General features: G+C 40.2%; 2 protein-coding genes across 2 annotated transcripts; both read left to right on the forward strand.

The window, feature by feature from the left end:
• The first annotated feature begins 64 nt into the window (after positions 1 to 64).
• On the forward strand, positions 65 to 10,432 carry gdi2 (GDP dissociation inhibitor 2). Its single transcript, XM_036563855.1, has 11 exons — positions 65 to 204; positions 5,855 to 5,962; positions 6,154 to 6,253; positions 6,558 to 6,692; positions 7,128 to 7,326; positions 7,464 to 7,595; positions 7,730 to 7,829; positions 8,083 to 8,254; positions 8,409 to 8,553; positions 8,672 to 8,726; positions 9,078 to 10,432. Exons 1-11 carry the CDS (start codon positions 160 to 162, stop codon positions 9,231 to 9,233), a joined length of 1,347 nt encoding a protein of 448 aa, XP_036419748.1. The 5' UTR covers positions 65 to 159; the 3' UTR covers positions 9,234 to 10,432.
• A 152-nt stretch (positions 10,433 to 10,584) lies between these two features.
• Positions 10,585 to 17,533, forward strand: asb13a.1 (ankyrin repeat and SOCS box containing 13a, tandem duplicate 1). Its single transcript, XM_036563856.1, has 6 exons — positions 10,585 to 11,936; positions 12,204 to 12,391; positions 14,033 to 14,189; positions 15,970 to 16,104; positions 16,692 to 16,883; positions 16,992 to 17,533. Exons 1-6 carry the CDS (start codon positions 11,894 to 11,896, stop codon positions 17,117 to 17,119), a joined length of 843 nt encoding a protein of 280 aa, XP_036419749.1. The 5' UTR covers positions 10,585 to 11,893; the 3' UTR covers positions 17,120 to 17,533.
• The last annotated feature ends 97 nt before the right edge of the window (positions 17,534 to 17,630 follow it).

A 17,630-nucleotide genomic window follows, 5' to 3' on the forward strand; every position in this document is an offset into this window, starting at 1 on the left:
TCAAATAGGAGAGGCCCTTGAGCGTAATCTGCCGACTCCTCCCTCCTCCGTTCACCCGACCTGTCTGACGTTACACCGCCTTCTTTCATTTCCAGCTCTGCTGATCTCCATTTTCTTCAGGCCGACGTACACGAAAAGGGGATTAAACTCGTGAAAAAAATGAATGAAGAATACGACGTTATCGTACTGGGAACCGGACTTACGGTATACTTAATTCGTTACGCTATAAACGTTTTATCCGCATGCTCTTTCCCCGGTTTAATGTCTATCTGCAAAGCCACAGCATAGTCCAAGTCTGACAGGCTAACGTTAGCTAGCTAGCGTTATCCTGCTCTGTGCTGCTTGTACTCGAGCAGGCTAATCGTAGCACGGCGGCTAACTGTTTCGCTGACTTCGCCTTACTGAGTAGCGCCAAATGTCAGGCTAATGGCTAACTAGCTAGCGTTGCCGTCCACAGAAAGGTGGTTAACAGGTTAGGCCTCTTTAACCTATTCGCCCCGTTTTTCTAACCATGTCAAACCATAGTAAATATCATACAGGTTAACGTATATGCTTAGGTTCTCTCCCTCGCAGTTATTTGACTCTGACAAGGCTGCAATCCTTTAAAAACAACGAACGTTGGGATATGTGCCTAATACCGCTGCCTTAATGTGCCAGTTAATGTTAGCTCGCTGGCTAGTTATTAACTAGCTAGGTTACGTGGCTAAAGCTAGATAGCGTTCAGTCTCCGACAGTGCCAGCTGGACACCCGGTCTGAGGCTATATCCAGCAACAGCATGAGTTGAGTGTGAGGCTGAAGTCGGCTTTCTGTTCGCCAGCTTCTTGTTCGATTTTTCCCGTTCCACCTTAAATGGTGCAGCGGTTACATTCTGGCGGCTGCTGCACCATTTAAGGTGGAACGAGAAAAAATCGCATATGGAGCTGACTTCAGCTTCGCAGCTTGAGTTGCAGTTAAGCCTTTTCCTTAATGTTATTTTGTAATTAGCTAACAGGTCTTAGGGCTTAAGTTGTTGTGAGGCGCACAACTGAACTTGGTTTATTTCGCAGAAATGAAATTAGCTAACCTAGCTAGCGTTAACCTTTTCGTTGCCTAGTGAGCTAAACTGCGCAAGTTAGCTGAGTAGCTTAACCTACTTGTTCCCCTCTCCGCCTCTGTGCGCTATTTAACCGTAGCTAAAGTTAGTTTGGGTGGGGATGTCGCTCCAAAACTTGTAAGCTGTGTCAGTGCGGTAACGTACTGAAAGTTAACTCATTGTTTAAGAAGGGTCAGTAAACAACCGCACCCTTACGTAGCGCACATCCTTAACAAATAATCCACCTCGGTTCTTTTAATAGTATTGAGTCGGTGTTCAGCTAACCTGTCTTTGCTAGCATTGAAGGCAAAAAACGAGCAGTGTAGACCAGTTTTCGATGTGTTGGTTTTTACGTGGGCTATTAACTCCACAAAAGTCCGGACGTTGCGATATTGAGGTCACTCAGCACGTAATAGCATGGTTTGTAATACAAGATATTTGTTTATGCAAGTCATGGCGACAGGCTGTGGATCCTTACCTAGATCTCTGGCTTAAAGCATGCCAGGAAGAAAAAAAAACTCGTGATAAGCATTAGTCTGCGTGCTGTACTTTGCATTGAGGTTGTAACTTGGTGATTTGAGTCATGTTACTGTACTTGAACAACTCTGCCTTTTGCAGCCTGTAGCAGTAGTTCCATGAGTCTTTCTGTCTGTAACGTTATTACCTCTTTTCAAAAGTTTAGGTTAACTTCCTCCACTGCAACGAACTTTATAATCAGCAGGTTTAGTCTACACTAGTTTCCTCTTGAGCTTGGGATGCTAATCCAGTCCAGTGTGATATTTTTTCTTTTTCTCTCTTGGCTAAGAATAGGTCCTGATGGTGCCGTTTTGGACCAGGATATGCAAACCACTAAAGCATGGGCTGATATTCAGGAAATATTAGAGTGACCCCAGTCAGGCTTTACAGAGTGTAGCTCATCTAAACAGGAAAGAGGAAGTAGGGAATGTAGAGAAGCACCTTTTCTGTAGAAGTTTCATTCTGTATTCTAGCTCACAAATAGGAATGGGCATACAACACGAAGGAAATGAAAGTCTCAAATTATTAAGTTCTGCAAAATAGAGAACCTGCGCTGCTAAGTTGGGCAGGGTTCGACAAGACTGTTGAATCACCAGTGTGCACTTGCTTGCTTAGTTCCACACCAGATGTCCAGATAAGGTAGAGTTTATTAGTTTCAATCTGTCACATTTACATGCTTTAAGTATTTGTTTGTTTGTGATTTATATCTCCTCCTACTTTTAGTTGGATTGGAATTTATAGCCATCACTTATACGGTGTATAGCTTGATTAAAGCTTGTAAAACTTATCTAGGCACGGAAAGATTTTGTACGCTGATGTAGTTATGTTTATGGCTTTTATTCTAAAAGACTAAAAACCTGATTCTCTCGTTTATTTGCAGTGTTTAATCTTTGTTCTCTGTCTCTCTCCATCTCTGTCTCACATAATCTAAGCTACAATGTGATTGGCGCCTTTCTTTGTATTGACAGCTAAATTAACATGTGGACGTCATTTTTGCTAATAGCCCCGTCCTTTTTAACCATGCAGAATGTCAGTTGTCTGTAAATTCAGGCAGTGGAATAAAGCGAACCATCGTTCAGAAGCAAAGCCTAAATCTGAGTGTTCAGTTCGAGATGAGCGGCAGACAAGAAGTGTCAACAAAAAGTGACAAATGATAGAAGTGGCACTTTTCAGAATGGCAAGCTGTGGTAGATGTTGACACCTTGATAGTAGGCTGACATTTGAAACTGGCTGACAGACCGACTGGCGTAGCCAAACCTCTGGGTCCCAGCAGGCAGCCAGCGCCATGAAAAAGGAGTTGAAATGTCAGTTTACCTGAGACAGTCGCACCCTTTCATGTGATTGACTGAAATCTGTCTCCACTGAACAGATGCCCAGACCTCATGCACTCAGATGATTTTTATTTTTATTTTTTTTTTCTTTTAACTGAAGCTCTGTTAACATTTAACTCTTATTGCACCCTCTTAGTCTTTAGACCTTTTGTTCTATGTTGGAATGGTCAGCTGGTTTGCACATTTGAAAGGTAAGCAGGTTTGGACTTGCATAACGTTCATCTACCTGCTGTATTGAAACTATGGTTGGTGATGGTGGTAGGTTTACTGTGGAATTTGTAGTTAAGTTTGTTCCTTGGAATGCTAAGAATGAAGGCTTGACTGTCAGTCTTCAGGTTTTCCCCTCATGGCTCAAAAACAAATTAAGGCTGTCACAATTGGTTATATTAGTAATTGAGTAACCTATTGATTATTTTGATGATTAATTGGGTGATTAGCATTGGAAATCAGGCCAGACAGTACAAATTAACTTAAGTACACAATAGCAAACCATGCATAGCTTTTCAATGGTTTTGAAATACTTTATTATAAACAGGTAAAGGAGGAATCCTGTACAGACTTCATTATAAAATAGGTGAATATATAGAAACACTATATAGGAGTGCATTTAAGTGGGTGTGTCCATCATGCTCTGTTTCTTATTATGAGAGATAAGCAGACAAATTAGAAATTGGTTAGTCTTGTCATGTGCATGGTAAGTTTATCAAGTAATTGTGACAGCCTAAATTTTAATTATCATTACAGTTATATGTAAAATCTGTAGTCCACAAAATAAGACCTGACTGTTGTCCTTAGGCCCAACTGTCAGTAGTTGGCAGACAGGTGTGCTTTGTCCTGAGCCAAGTGCACTGCTCAGATGCTGCACTGGTGCTTGCCTCAGCTGCACTGTAAAGTGAAATGACAAGTGTTTCAGCTCAAAATCAAGACACTCATTCTTTTTTTTTCCCTGAAGGATGTGATGATGACCGGCCTTCCAGCTGTAGCACAGCAGTTTGAATGCACAGAGGCCAGAAAAGGTACAAGAGGTTGCGATTAAAGACTTGTGGCATTGGTGGCAGTTTCATTTTTCCCTTGATTCTGAGGGTGTGTCAGTGTTTGGATACCAATCAGGCATGGGATGTCCTGGCCAGGCCTGACTCAGGCTGAATAGGAACTGAAGAGAGATGAATGAGAACAAAAACACACGTGATCTTCAGTTCCTGTGCCACAATAGAGAGCAATCTACTGTCCTTTGATGTACAGCAACGGTGGCCTGAATCACAGTGTCTATAAAAGATTGGATTTAACACATTACAAATGAAACAGTGTTTCCAACCCTAGCAAAGCTTTGGCATTGTCGGTCCTGCTGAGATACAGCTGGGCTTCATTTAGACCTACTGCTTTTTTGTTATGTTCCCACATCAGTTCCTTTTTTTAAAGAATCCTTTTGCTGTTGTATGCATGCCTGCGGTGATCCTCCAGGGCGATTTGATTTTGGTTGCTGTAATGCGTAAAGCAATGTTATCCAAGTCTAATGAGCAGCTATGTGACGCAAATTAGTATGCCTGTGTTGTTGTGGATGGGGCGTGCTGCATGCTCTGTGTAAAGTCCATTCCATCACATGGCCCTGTGGTTTGCCGCCTCTACAACTAGACCTAATCGCATTACGTTCTCTGAGAAAGCAGGGAAACTTTGTGTTGGCTCACATGTGCTTATTTGTTATTTCCTGTGGTTTTGAAAAATGGCCCCATTCTTCTGACAGTACCTCTTACTAGAAAAGGTGTATGCTAAAAGAGCAGTAATCGTGTAGCATTGCAGTCCATACAAATTCCAGCCCTGAAATGGAGCATGATATGAAGTTGATGCTTTGGAGTCATTGCCCTCCGCCTGCTTACACATGCTATCCTTTTCTTAGTCTTTTTTTGCTCGTTTTTCTTGCCCTTTCCGTCTGTTATAACCATGCGACTGTTGCTTAATTACATGCAATGTGGTCATTCTTGCAGTAAAGCCAGCTCTCTCTCTTTTTCCTTGGAAAAAAAGTATTTGAATCACACACAATGTTAAGCAGTGTTTTCGTCTTCTTCATAGTGACTTGGTAATGTAAGCCAGATGGGACGTCCCTCTGTTGGTTGATCTAACTCACCTCATACTGTTAGCAGGAGTCATTCTGGTTTTTCTAAAGGAGACTGAAAGTTAGAAACCAGTTTTAACCAGCCAAAATGAATTCAGTGAATTAAACCTTTTGTTTTGGGGAAACTGATATTCTTGTTTGTCTTTTTGTTATTATTACTGTTGCTCAAAAAATCTGTTTTTGTGAGTTTTCCCTTTTTGCATAACTTACTCCAGTTATCCTGTGCGTTGTTTTAAAATTTCATGACAACAGACTAACAGATGAGGTCAGAAATTACTTAGTAAGAGTCTTGCTGCATTAACTTCTATTACAGGTTAAGAAAGTTTTTTCTTCTCCTGTAAAGTTACCATTTTGGAGAAACAAGGTTTTGTTCCAGCAGTGATGTAAATGTAAATGTGTACTTTTGACATAGTTCTAAGACATTAACTAGGGACTGGATAAATTAGGGGACTATCAACTGTGTGCCATAAATGGGGGAGGAAGCAGAAGTATCACTAGCTGTGCTCTATTTTGTCTTGAAGGTTAAAACTATCTGAGATGTATTTGAGGAAGTACAGTGCATGTGTGCTCTTTAAATCAAAGAGACTGGTGTGTGCATATGCAGCAGAATGAAGGTGTCCATGGCGTTGCCATGATGGTTTCTTTATTTCATCTGAGATCACATAGAGGCATGTGAAGCTCGCATACATTGATTTTTCACACAGCAAGCTCACATTTTTCATTTGTAACCCTACAGAATAAGTGCTTTCACAGAAGCATCCTGCAGTATATGTGTGAAAGGATGTCTAAGTGAGCATGCTCTGCTTTCTGTTTGTTTCCTACAGGAATGCATCCTGTCCGGGATCATGTCTGTAAAGGGGAAGAAGGTCCTGCATATGGACAGGAACTCCTACTATGGAGGAGAGAGTGCCTCCATCACCCCTCTGGAGGATGTAAGGCCTTTTAACCATTTCCACACAACTGAAAGTATAGTGTAGTCAAAAATACTAACATGGCTACAAATAAATGGTCACATAAATTACAATATGATAATCTGACTGTTTCATTCATTATATTTTGACTTGAATGTCGGATCTGGGTTTTTAACCTTGTTGTATATGAAATGCCTTCTTTCTTCTCCCAGCTTTACAAGCGTTTTAGCCTGCCTGGCAGCCCTCCTGAGTCGATGGGGAAGGGCCGTGACTGGAACGTGGACCTCATCCCCAAATTCCTCATGGCCAACGGTGAGAACCGACCACTTCTTGATGTACATTTCCAACAGTTAGCAGTCAACAGGGAAAAAAATCGCATTCTGGAAAACGCTGAGCCAAATGTTGCCGGATTCCACAGCTCAACTGATTCTGTTGCCTAGCAATCAATTATGATATAACACTTCTGACAGCTAGTCATTCATGCCTTGAAAAGAGGGTCACACTAATATCCCAGTCTTAAATGAAAAGTGGACTGTGTTGTATATAATTGTGTTCTTTTCTGTGTGTAGAATGCAATGGAAATGTTTCTCTTACGTCTGTCTGATTGTGTGTTTAGGTCAGCTGGTGCGTATGCTGCTGATCACACAGGTGACACGTTATCTGGACTTCAAAGTGATTGAGGGCAGCTTTGTCTACAAAAAGGGAGGCATCTACAAAGTGCCCTCCACTGAGACTGAGGCTCTGGCTTCCAGTAAGTGGATTTTGAAGTTTGAAATTGGTCAGTCCTGAACCCCCTCCTGCCTGTCATTGTATATTCCCAACATCTTCTGTCACAATGGTAAAAATACCTGGCAGAACATCTACTCTCAGATGATTAGGGATTTGATATGGTTTGGGTCAGCGATTTCTCCACATTCAAAAAGATGTTGTCACTAGGCCGGTCGGATTTCTGCTTGGTTTGTTTTTGGTATTACTTCCCTTTTTAAAAAACGGCGCATGGTAGTGTGGTTATAATCAGATTATTGTTTCAGCTGGAAAGTGCAGTGTAGTTCCTCTCCCAAACAGAAAGTAAGTTCCTTAAAGGTGTTGAGCTCTGATGTGACATACAGTTTCACAAAGGCCTTTACTGACACAGGTACAGCATGAGTCGTGTGTTTCAGTCTAAAGGTTTTTCTTGCTCCTCCAGGCCTAATGGGGCTGTTTGAGAAGAGACGGTTCCGGAAGTTTCTGGTTTTCGTTGCCAACTTTGATGAGAATGACCCCAAAACCATGGAAGGTGTAGACCCCAATAAGACCACCATGCGTGAGGTTTACAAGAAGTTTGACTTGGGCCAAGATGTTATTGACTTCACAGGCCACGCCATTGCCCTCTACCGCACAGACGAGTGAGTTTCCTTAGTACTTTCTCAGCATGGAGGCTAGTAAACACAATGTTAGATGTTCTCCACTGATGTTAAATAGTGTGTGTGCTGCATTTTCACTCTCTCATGCTTCCCCTCTTTCCACCCCACCCCCACTCTAGTTATCTGGATCAGCCCTGCATAGAGACAATAAACAGGATTAAGTTGTACAGTGAGTCCTTGGCAAGATATGGGAAGAGCCCCTATCTTTACCCCCTGTATGGTCTTGGAGAACTTCCCCAGGGCTTTGCCAGGTCAGAATTTTCTCTACCTCTTACACAATGTCTTTGTTGTACATCTTTTTAAAGTACTCCTTTGAATTTTGTCATTGTGTACTGCCGTTGTACAGCACTAGAGGGCATCAACTTGCTGCATTCTTTGTTTACAGATTAAGTGCCATCTATGGAGGAACATACATGCTGAACAAGCCAATTGAGGAGATCATCATTGAGAACGGCAAAGTAGTGGGTGTGAAATCTGAGGGAGAGGTGAGGTTTTTGTTTTCGTCCCCTTCTCAAAATAGTTTTGATCATTTAATATGGCTAATAGCCTCTCGGGTTCTCGAACATCTAGGAATATACTAACATAACATCGTAGCACTAACAGCACCAACACATCTATCCAGATGATAGTTAACAAATTGGAGTTTACTGAAGAGCAATATCTCCTTGTTGTTGCTGTTATCGTGCTAAAACGATGTGGTTTGTTTTTTTTGTTTGTTTGTTTTTTTTTTGTGCTCAGATTGCTCGCTGTAAGCAGCTGATTTGCGACCCCAGCTATGTCACAGATCGTGCCAAGGTCGTGGGCAAGGTGATCAGAGTCATCTGCATTTTAAGCCACCCTATCAAGAACACTTCAGACTCCAACTCCTGCCAGATCATCATCCCTCAGAACCAGGTCAACAGGAAGCATGGTGAGGCACACAGGGACATTACTGTGCAAGACATCGTTATTTAGATTCAACATTCTGCATTATTTGTGGAGCTCCCCATGTCCCGCTATGCAGACAGCACAAAACAAATAATGATGGTTTTGATTAATATATATTTTTTTATGTTTTGTTGTAGATATCTACGTGTGTATGATCTCATACGCACACAATGTGGCAGCCCAGGGTAAATACATTGCCATCGCCAGCACCACTGTGGAAACTAATGACCCTGAGAAAGAGATTAAACCAGCTTTGGATCTGCTGGAGCCCATTGAGCAGAAGTATGTGTTCTGCATATGTGTGTATGGATTTGTTTTAAAATGTGATTACTGTATTGAGAAAAAAATGCATAACATGATGCTCCCTGTTGATATCTGTTATATCTTTGATCTTTCACAGGTTTGTGAGCATCAGTGATCTGTATGCTCCAACTGACCTAGGAGCTGAAAGCCAGGTTAGTTCGTAACAGAGGCTTATGCATGCTTGTAAAGTAAGACATTTACATTCCACATGCTTTTACTGAGCATAGAACTGCATCCAGTTTTGGCTACCAAAATTGCAGCATAGAAAATAGTTGTTATTCTCTAAATTTTGTGCCAGTTTTAAATCAGTTTTTCAGCTTGATAGCTAGCATTCTGGCCACACAGTTACCTGGTTCCCATGTAACGTTACTGTGCAATTATTGGTATATTATAGTTTCCAAAAGCAATATGCTGCCTCTTTCAGTTGAATAACAACCTTGAACAAGCTAGCTTTAAGAGTGAATGCAGTAAGTGTGAACCTCCCTTTTTGTTTTTGGGTTCAGGTCTTCGTCTCCCGCTCCTACGATGCCACAACCCACTTCGAGACAACCTGTGATGACATCAAAGACATCTACAAGCGCATGACGGGCACAGACTTTGACTTTGCCGAGATGGAGCGCAAGAAGAACGACATCTTCGGCGACGGGGCCGATCAGTAACTTAGCTCAAGGCACTGTTGAATATCCGATATTCAGCGAATGGTAATATTAAAGAAAAAAAAGAAAATATGAAAAAAGAAGAAAAAAAGGTAACCGAAATGGGCTAGCTGATGATTTCAAGTATATGTTTATGCCCATAAAGGAATTTCATGTATACAGTTACAAATTTAGCATTTAAAGGGGGGAGAAGGGTCTGGCGGTCTGCTTTGTATAATCAGGTTATGAGACATTGCACTGATTGTTGGTCGACGTCCTATATCCGGTTGCCATCGTGTCATCATGTTGTCACCCTGCTCAGACAGGGAGGACGTTCAGTCCAAAGATGCCAAATGATCAGATTTTTGCAATTGATATAAAGGCACAGGTAACAGACAGTACTTTACAAAGAAGCAGAAGTATTTTTTTATAATTATGTGCAAAAACTCAAATAAAGATGGCCTCTCAAGCAGAAGTGTCTAGGAGCGCAAAACTGAGCGGACAAGGTTTGCAAAAGAAATCCATTCATTTTAATGAAGCCGCAGTTACCAACTTTGATGAAAAGAGTTAATCCATTGGATTTTCCTACAGATTGGTGCTTCAACTAGTTACTGGACTGTAGCTAACAATGTATGTCCAAGCCTTGCTTTGCAAATGTAAGGGAAGTATCAAGCACACAAAATGTATATAATCTTCCTTTCCTTCAAGTACTACTTATGCAGCCTCAGATTATATACACATTTTGCTAAATATAAATAAGGAAACTGCATTAATTTGACACAACTGACCTGTTGGCTGTAAATTGTGCGGCTGTAAATTGGTAGGATGGGACGCTTGGGGCTTTTCCAGCTATTGCCTTTACATCTCTGTTGCGAGGGGCAGTATGTGATTCTCAGGCCAAGGGTCAGAGGTCATCATGTCAACGAGAAAGCTACTTAACTGTGTAAGTCTGCGAGAGCTGCTTGAACACTGTGCTTTAGAGGAACTGTCTCTCTGTTTTTGTTGCAGAGAGAGGAGCTCTTAAAAAAGCAGATGAGAAAAGTGGCCTAGTTCTCCTTTATATCTCTGTTGTGTTAGAAAGGACCAAATGTCTACTGCAGTATTGACATGACTGGGGCCCTGTGCAAAATGTCATCAGTGTTTTAAACAACGGAATAACTGTGCTGAGCAAATGGGGCTCAAATGATTTCTGTACTGCGAAGTAAAAATGTTAACTTGTGAAATTGTGTTTTGAGCTTTCCTTGTGAATAGACAATTCATCAAACTGGTAAAAATCCTCAAATTTAACAAAAGGGTTTTGGAAGATAACAGTTCATTTTCTGGATACCTGCTGCACAACCGGAATTTGTGGCCTTTTTAATTAGGTTTTTTTTTTTTTCCCAGGGCAATTTCTGATCATGAGGTTTAAAAAAAAAAAAACATGAGTGCCCAAACTTGGCTGGAGAGGCCTTTTGATTTGGCCCACCAGAAAGTTACCATAACCCCACCCCCTCATTCACTGACTTAAAACTTATACTCATGGGTGACAACATGGGTTAATATTAGGAGGGCAAATTGTGGCATTGTCCACCCCCACCCCCGCATGCGTAATTAGCATCTATATTTATACTATACAACTTTTCACATTGTTCTCCTCATAAATCTGTACTTTAAAGTGTTTAGTAACAAAATAGGGGGTCAGTTTCCTGGATGGGCATTAAGCTTAGTATTAGGGCCATGTTTCCTATTCACTGGGGAATCTCCATTCAGCATGCTGTTTTATCCAGGACTAGGCTTAATCCCTGTCTGCGGAAACTTGCCTATAGTGTAATGTTATAAAACAGTTTTAAATACAGTTTTTTACTTGAGCTAAAACCTTGTTACCTTCTTTATTTGTACACTGTTTTGTCTTTCTTACCCGCCCAAGACAAAGTTTGAGTGTTCAAGCATTTTACATAAAATGAAAATTCCACAGATTTCTCAAAAAGCCTTAGTTTAGTGGTAGAGATGTAAACCCTTCCAGGTTTTAATATGTAGATGGTAAAATAGTGGTAAATCTGAAAAATAAGTTTTTTTGGGGGATTGTTTTTCCTCACACAAACAATGTCCTGTGCCTCTTAAGCATGAATGGTTTGAAAAGTATATATATTTAGTATAGTATATTAATATAGTATATTTTAAGTATATTTTGTAGGGAAAACACTTCTCAAAACTGCTGTAAAACAATGTATCAGACAGCATATTCATATTTTGTGCTCCATGAATGAGCTGAAAAATAATGACCTGATGAACAGAGCATTTCACATCAAACCACTCTGAATGACTTTGTTTACATATCAACCATCTAATTATATAGAAATTTAGAAAATCGGTGGAATTTCCCTTTAACATATTAATGACCACAAGAGGGCGTATCTTGTTCCCATGGACTATAACTAAAATTTAATCGTCTATACTGTAGTCATGAAAAGTGAAATTACTCATTAAGTATAGACTGTATTCTATGGTTCAAAGCAAGACGCGCATGTCAATTGAAAGGAACTACATTGCCCAGAATTCCTGTACTCCGCCTGACCGAGAGCTAGTGCCGCTTTTATGGATCATATGAATCTTCATCTAAAAATAAAGTTTACTTGCGCAAAAACACAACCGCCTGTGTGGAGTAACATCCACCGTGTGTGTGGCAATGCTGCACTGAACCAAATATGGATTTAACTGCAGCCAGACAGACATTTTATGGCGATATCGGTAAGTCGAGCTTTCCTCAAGTTGTAAATGACCTACAGTCGAGATACAGGAGTTCCGTTCTGCACTGGCTTCCATTAAACATTGTATGTGAAGTGTTTAGCCCGTATGTTGGGTTGCACTGGGTAAAGTAAGTAATGAGAAAGTAAGAACGCCGAGCTGCTAATTTCTCCTGCTATACTGAGCGCAGCCCTGTTAGTCCTGTGTTTATCTGTGCGCATCACGCCGATTCTCCTCTGCTGTGGCTGATGCGGTGAAACTGTGCTGCAGGGTTCTGGGCGGACAGGACTCCCGTTCATGAGGCCGCTTCTTTAGGCCGAGCCCTGCAGCTCAGGCAGCTGCTGGATAGCGGCGCATCGGTCAACACAGTGACGGTGGACAACATCACTCCTCTGCACGACGCCTGCATTCAGGGCCATCCGCAGTGTGTGCGCATGCTGCTGGACGCCGGAGCGCAGGTAAAGTCCTTCAGCTGTCCAGTACCTCGATCAGCGTGGATTTTACTAAATAATGTGAAAGGTATTTGAGAAAGAATACTGTTTTTTTATTTTTTTTATTTTTTAATTAATATAAGCAACTTGCACGTCCCAATTAAAAAGACCGTGTGTAGTATGTCATAATCATGACTCAGTGATCAGTGTCTCATAATAATGAGAATTTCGCATAATTATGGCTACATATATCGTAATAATGACAGTGTCTCACAATAATGAGAAGATCTCTTATTATTATGAGATGCTGAATCATTATTATGGGATACTAAGTCATATTATGGAATGCTAAGTCATAATTATGAGAAAGCAAGTCGTGATTATGAAATGCTAAGTCATAATTGACATAGTCTATGAATATGGGATGTAAAGTCATAACTATGAGATATTAGGTCGTAAGTATTAAGTGCAAAGTCAAAACTGACATTGAGAGTCTCTAATTATGGGATGTTAAATCGTAATTATGAAATGCTAAGTCATAGTGATTATTATGACATGCTAGAATCTCATAATTATGAGACACTAAGTCAGAATTGGGATGCTAAGTCATAATTTTGAGATAGCAGGTCAAAATTATGAAATACTATGTCATGAACATGAGGTACTAAGTCATAATCATGGGAAACCTTCTCATTATTATGACTTACTAAATAGCTACATATGTTTTTCTAGTGAAAGAAGCAGGCTTTCATATCTGTGCTACTAATGAAAACACTCTTTTTGCCCAGCACCTGCTGTTTATGTACAATTCAGCTGAAAGAGCAGCGAGTGCAAAAGTTACAGTCTACCCCCTTAGACGGGGTTGATAAGAGACTGAGGGGCTGGCTGTAAAAGTGGCTAAAGAGTCTGGTAATTCGACATACAACACAATTCATTCAGTACAGTCCTGTGTTGTTTGAACCAGACAAGCTTTAAACTTAAATGCAAAAAATATAGTCATCAAAATAAACATCATTTGCAAAAATAGACACTGTCAAATGTGGTAAATTCATTTTTACCTCAAAGTAGAACATCAAATATCAGCAGGTTATGTTTTATGGACTTTTCTCATTGTTTATTTAGGAGACTTAATTGAAACACTGTGTTAAAACAAGCCTTGCCATGCGGGGGGCTTACTTTACCCTGGCTAGTTGTTTACATGCTTTAAAATGTGTTACAGTCATCAAGAGAGTGATTAAAAGTTGATAGTGATAGTTGTGAACTCTGTAACTCACAGTTTTACAATATTATTTCAATATTCTACAATATTCTAAAAACAAAATCACTGCTTGTATAAGGCAAATATACATGTAATGTTCTCTATATATTATTAATAGTGGTAATGTATTGGTGACTCTACATTTTGGGGCATTTCAACAGCCTTAATGAACATCGTGTCTCTGGTGAAACTGCAGCTTGTTTAACTGAAGTGCAGTGACAATGTTTCAGAGTGTCTACACAGTAACAAAACTGGGTGTACAATATCACAGTGTATTACTGAATATTGGCACGGCTGCTTACTGCTTAGTTCTACTTGAGCCATTACTTCACTAAAGTAACAATACTTTTACCTGATTATGATTTTAGGCCACACGATCAGGCTCTGCTCTTGTGTCTGTTGTATTTAAGGTGGATGTGCGGAACATTCATGGCAGCACCCCGCTCTGCTATGCTTGTGCAGCGGGTAGTGTGGAGTGTGTGAGGCTGCTTCTGGATCATGGAGCTTCGGTCAACCCCTCCCTCACTGCCCTCACAGCCTCCCCACTCCACGAGGCCTGCATACGAGGTGAGACCGGGAGAATAGGCAGTGATAGTACAAACAAAAGAGTGGAGAATAGGCAGTGACAGTACAAACCCACTAGCAAGCTAATTTATATATTGGACAGTTATGGAGCAATAATAATATGTGGATTAGGGGTGCGAACAGTGGCGTGATGTGGTGGTGTGTGGTGAGGGGGCGGTGCCATTATTCATCACCCTTATGCAGTGGCCCAGTCTTATACTGCCTTGTCTTATTTACACTGCGTCATTGATGCTAAGTTCCACTCTTTCTTAGCACCCCTGCTGCTCTTTTGCCTGTGAGCACCCACAGCCTAGCTGTTAAAACAGATGTTCCCCATATCATAATCTTAATTGCTTCCATATGTTCTTGCATTCTAATGATGTACACAAAACCTTCAGCCTGTTAAACTGTCTTCACAGTGTGTTACAAGGCAAGTACATGAACATGACGACCGAAAAACACCTGACATAAATAGCAGGACAGCGCATATTATTAGCAACAAGTAGATCAGCCTAGAGAAAACAACACAAGACCAGCTGAACTTCATCACAACCAGTCTGATTAAAAACACAATCAGCACAGCATTCAATAAATAACAGTAAATATATGAAATCTCTGGAAGCCTAAAAAAACGATGTGTCAATATATGCCGAGTTAAAAGGTCATAACAACTATAATCAAAAACACCCAGCAGTTATGAACTTATAAACCAGACCGGTAACGTTATAATACTATAGCATACAATACAAAACTCCTTTGAAGATATGATTTATAAAGTGGAATTTTTTGACTCCCTGGTCAGTTTTACAGATATGTATCAAATTAAAAAAATGTATTTAGTAGAAAAATAGTAATGTTCATATTCAGATTTCAATATTGATATTTTTTCTTTTGTGGTATGGTGGCCACGGTGGCCATTATGGGTGAAACACCCCAGGGTGGGCAATATTGTTATCATGATAAATTATGTTATGACACACTTTTCTGAGTCTATTGTGTATTGTGAGTACTTCTGGAATGCTCTACAACTCTGCACATCATTAAAACTGTTGACATAACAATCGTAGAGAGCCTGTAAACAACAGCATCAACCAGTGTTTTGTTTTATTCATTTATTTTACCAATTGATTTTGTATAGATTTTTGCAAATGATTCATTTGATAAAGATCACTTGAGCAGAGGTGTACAAATCATTTATTTTAATTTTTGTGGCAGATTTTGGTTTCTTTATGGCCAAAATAGTTGTTTTTCTTTCTTTTTTGGACTGATTTTATGAGCCTTTTTTTCCCTGTGGGCTTAAGTGAACACGTCAAACATTTCCAGCACGTTCTCTTAGCCACAGACACGATATAAATAATATTATTTGCTATTTATTTTGCCAGACTGGCATTTTAAGTTCATTCAGGATCAAATAAAATGCTACAACGAAAGTAAGGGGCAAGTGACTATTTATTGACAATAAGTGATGTATATTTATGCTATGACATTTTGGTATATGGTTCAGCATTCAAAGACAGAGTGAATGCATCCACGTTGCTTGTATAAAATAGCCAAAAAATATTATAGTAAATTGTCCAATTGCAAAGTTGCATGTTCAGAGCAAAAACTGGCCTATACATAACGCTCTTGCCTTTTTATAATCATGGCACTACTGTTTAACTGGCACATTTTGTCTTTTCTGGACATTGTGATGCTTGTTGTGCATCTTAAAAAGCATTGTAATCCTCCACCCTTAATGTGGATATCTTCACTTCATCAGCATCACTGAGCATTTTTGGTGCAGGTAATCCAGAGTGTGTGAAGCTGATGATATCGAAGGGAGCCCTGCTGGAGGCCTTTGACATTTACTTTGGGACGCCGCTGCATGCAGCTTGTGCTAAAGCACATCTGGACTGCGCCCTGCTGCTGCTCAATGCAGGTGAGTAGGAAGCCACTGATTCAGCTACTGATTTAGTAATCATCAATAATAAAACATTCATATCACATTATATCGTCTTATGATGGAACTGAAGATTATTTAAGAACACTGAGTATTTAAGAACGCTGGTATGTGCAGGCATATACAAACGTTTTGGTCAAATTACATATTTTGTTGATTTTCTAAGTAAAAATATGTTACCACACCCTCCACAGAGAACACACTTCTGCACATTTTAATGCATAATTACCGTTCATTTGCTGAATTGGAAGTTATTGAGGAAAAAAGCATATAATGTGGCCTGTGCAAAGGTTATGGCACACTGTATATTTATATTTTATTTTTCCCAATGTGTTAAACAAAACAAATAAGTATAAATTGTGCAGTAAAATCTGCATACAAATGCCATATTTACAACTCAACAAATCAACAAAACATTTTGACTGGGAGTCTTCAAACCTTTGCCAATGACTGTACATAATATCCACTAATAAAAGTCCTAATGATACTAAGCTGAAGTCACTTTTAAATTATCGCAAACATGTTTTTTATTTTGTTTAAATGAAAGAAAAGTGTTATTCTTAAAGGTGCCAAGGTGAACGCCATAAAGTTCCATGAGACGGCCCTCCATCATGCAGCAAAAGTGGGGCGTCCCGACCTGATCGAGCTGCTGGTGGAGTTTGGGGGACACGTTAATGTTACAGATAACCTTGGACACAAACCCATAGACTATACCACTCCTGGCTGTCCATCACACATCTGTCTACAGTACTACGAGAGTGAGAGCACTGGCTGATTATTAAATTTCTGACTTGTCTGTTTTTTTGCAATTATTTGTACATATAAAGGCTCAGTTTTACTCAGCTGTTGTGTGTGTGTTCCCTCAGGTACTCCTCTGTCTCTGCAGCAGCTGAGCCGTATTGCATTGAGAACAGTGCTGGGCACCAGAGCACTGCAGGTTGTGACTAAACTGGACATATCACAGCGCATTATCAACTACCTCTGCTACAAATAATAAAAATGAACTGTTTTATGTGTCTTATTTTCTTGTTATGGATCAAGGGTGTGCAGTTTTTCCCGCAAAGGGCCAGTGTGGCTACAGGTTTTCATTCCAATCAAGCAGAAGTGCATCTGGTTCCTCTTGTTTAATTAGTTGGTCTGAATCTTCAAACAGCTGAATAGTTATGTAAACTGTTCTCCTGCTTGGTTCAAATGAAAACCTGCAGCCACACCTGTCCTTTTCAGAGAAAATCAGAGCCTTCTGTGGAAAAAGCTAAACATCAAGATAAACTTCCAGTAAAGGTCAGAGAAACACTGGATTGGAATGATTCTATGAGACAATATTGTCACCAGCTGCTAAGTGTCTTACAATACGGTGCAAAGAATGGTTTTGTTGCTGTTGTTGTAATAAAAATACCATTTTTCTTTCGGCTCCATGTAATAGTGGCATAACTGCACTACAACTCCCATAATGCGGTTGTGTCCCTGAAGCAGGAGCGGTCACGTGACACACTTGCCGCATTTGT

Source organism: Colossoma macropomum, unplaced genomic scaffold (genome assembly GCF_904425465.1).
Source record: "Colossoma macropomum unplaced genomic scaffold, Colossoma_macropomum, whole genome shotgun sequence".
NCBI classification, from domain to species: domain Eukaryota; kingdom Metazoa; phylum Chordata; class Actinopteri; order Characiformes; family Serrasalmidae; genus Colossoma; species Colossoma macropomum.

Excerpts from the sequence above, each read along its gene's own strand:
- gdi2 (XM_036563855.1), top strand. The coding sequence starts at position 160 with ATGAATGAAGAATACGACGTTATCGTACTGGGAACCGGACTTACG. Across the intron at positions 6,693-7,127 it reads GACTGAGGCTCTGGCTTCCA|GCCTAATGGGGCTGTTTGAG; the intron begins GTAAGTGGATTT and ends TTGCTCCTCCAG. Across the intron at positions 8,554-8,671 it reads CTGGAGCCCATTGAGCAGAA|GTTTGTGAGCATCAGTGATC; the intron begins GTATGTGTTCTG and ends GATCTTTCACAG.
- asb13a.1 (XM_036563856.1), top strand. The coding sequence starts at position 11,894 with ATGGATTTAACTGCAGCCAGACAGACATTTTATGGCGATATCG. Across the intron at positions 14,190-15,969 it reads CCACGAGGCCTGCATACGAG|GTAATCCAGAGTGTGTGAAG; the intron begins GTGAGACCGGGA and ends TTTTTGGTGCAG. Across the intron at positions 16,884-16,991 it reads CTGTCTACAGTACTACGAGA|GTACTCCTCTGTCTCTGCAG; the intron begins GTGAGAGCACTG and ends GTGTTCCCTCAG.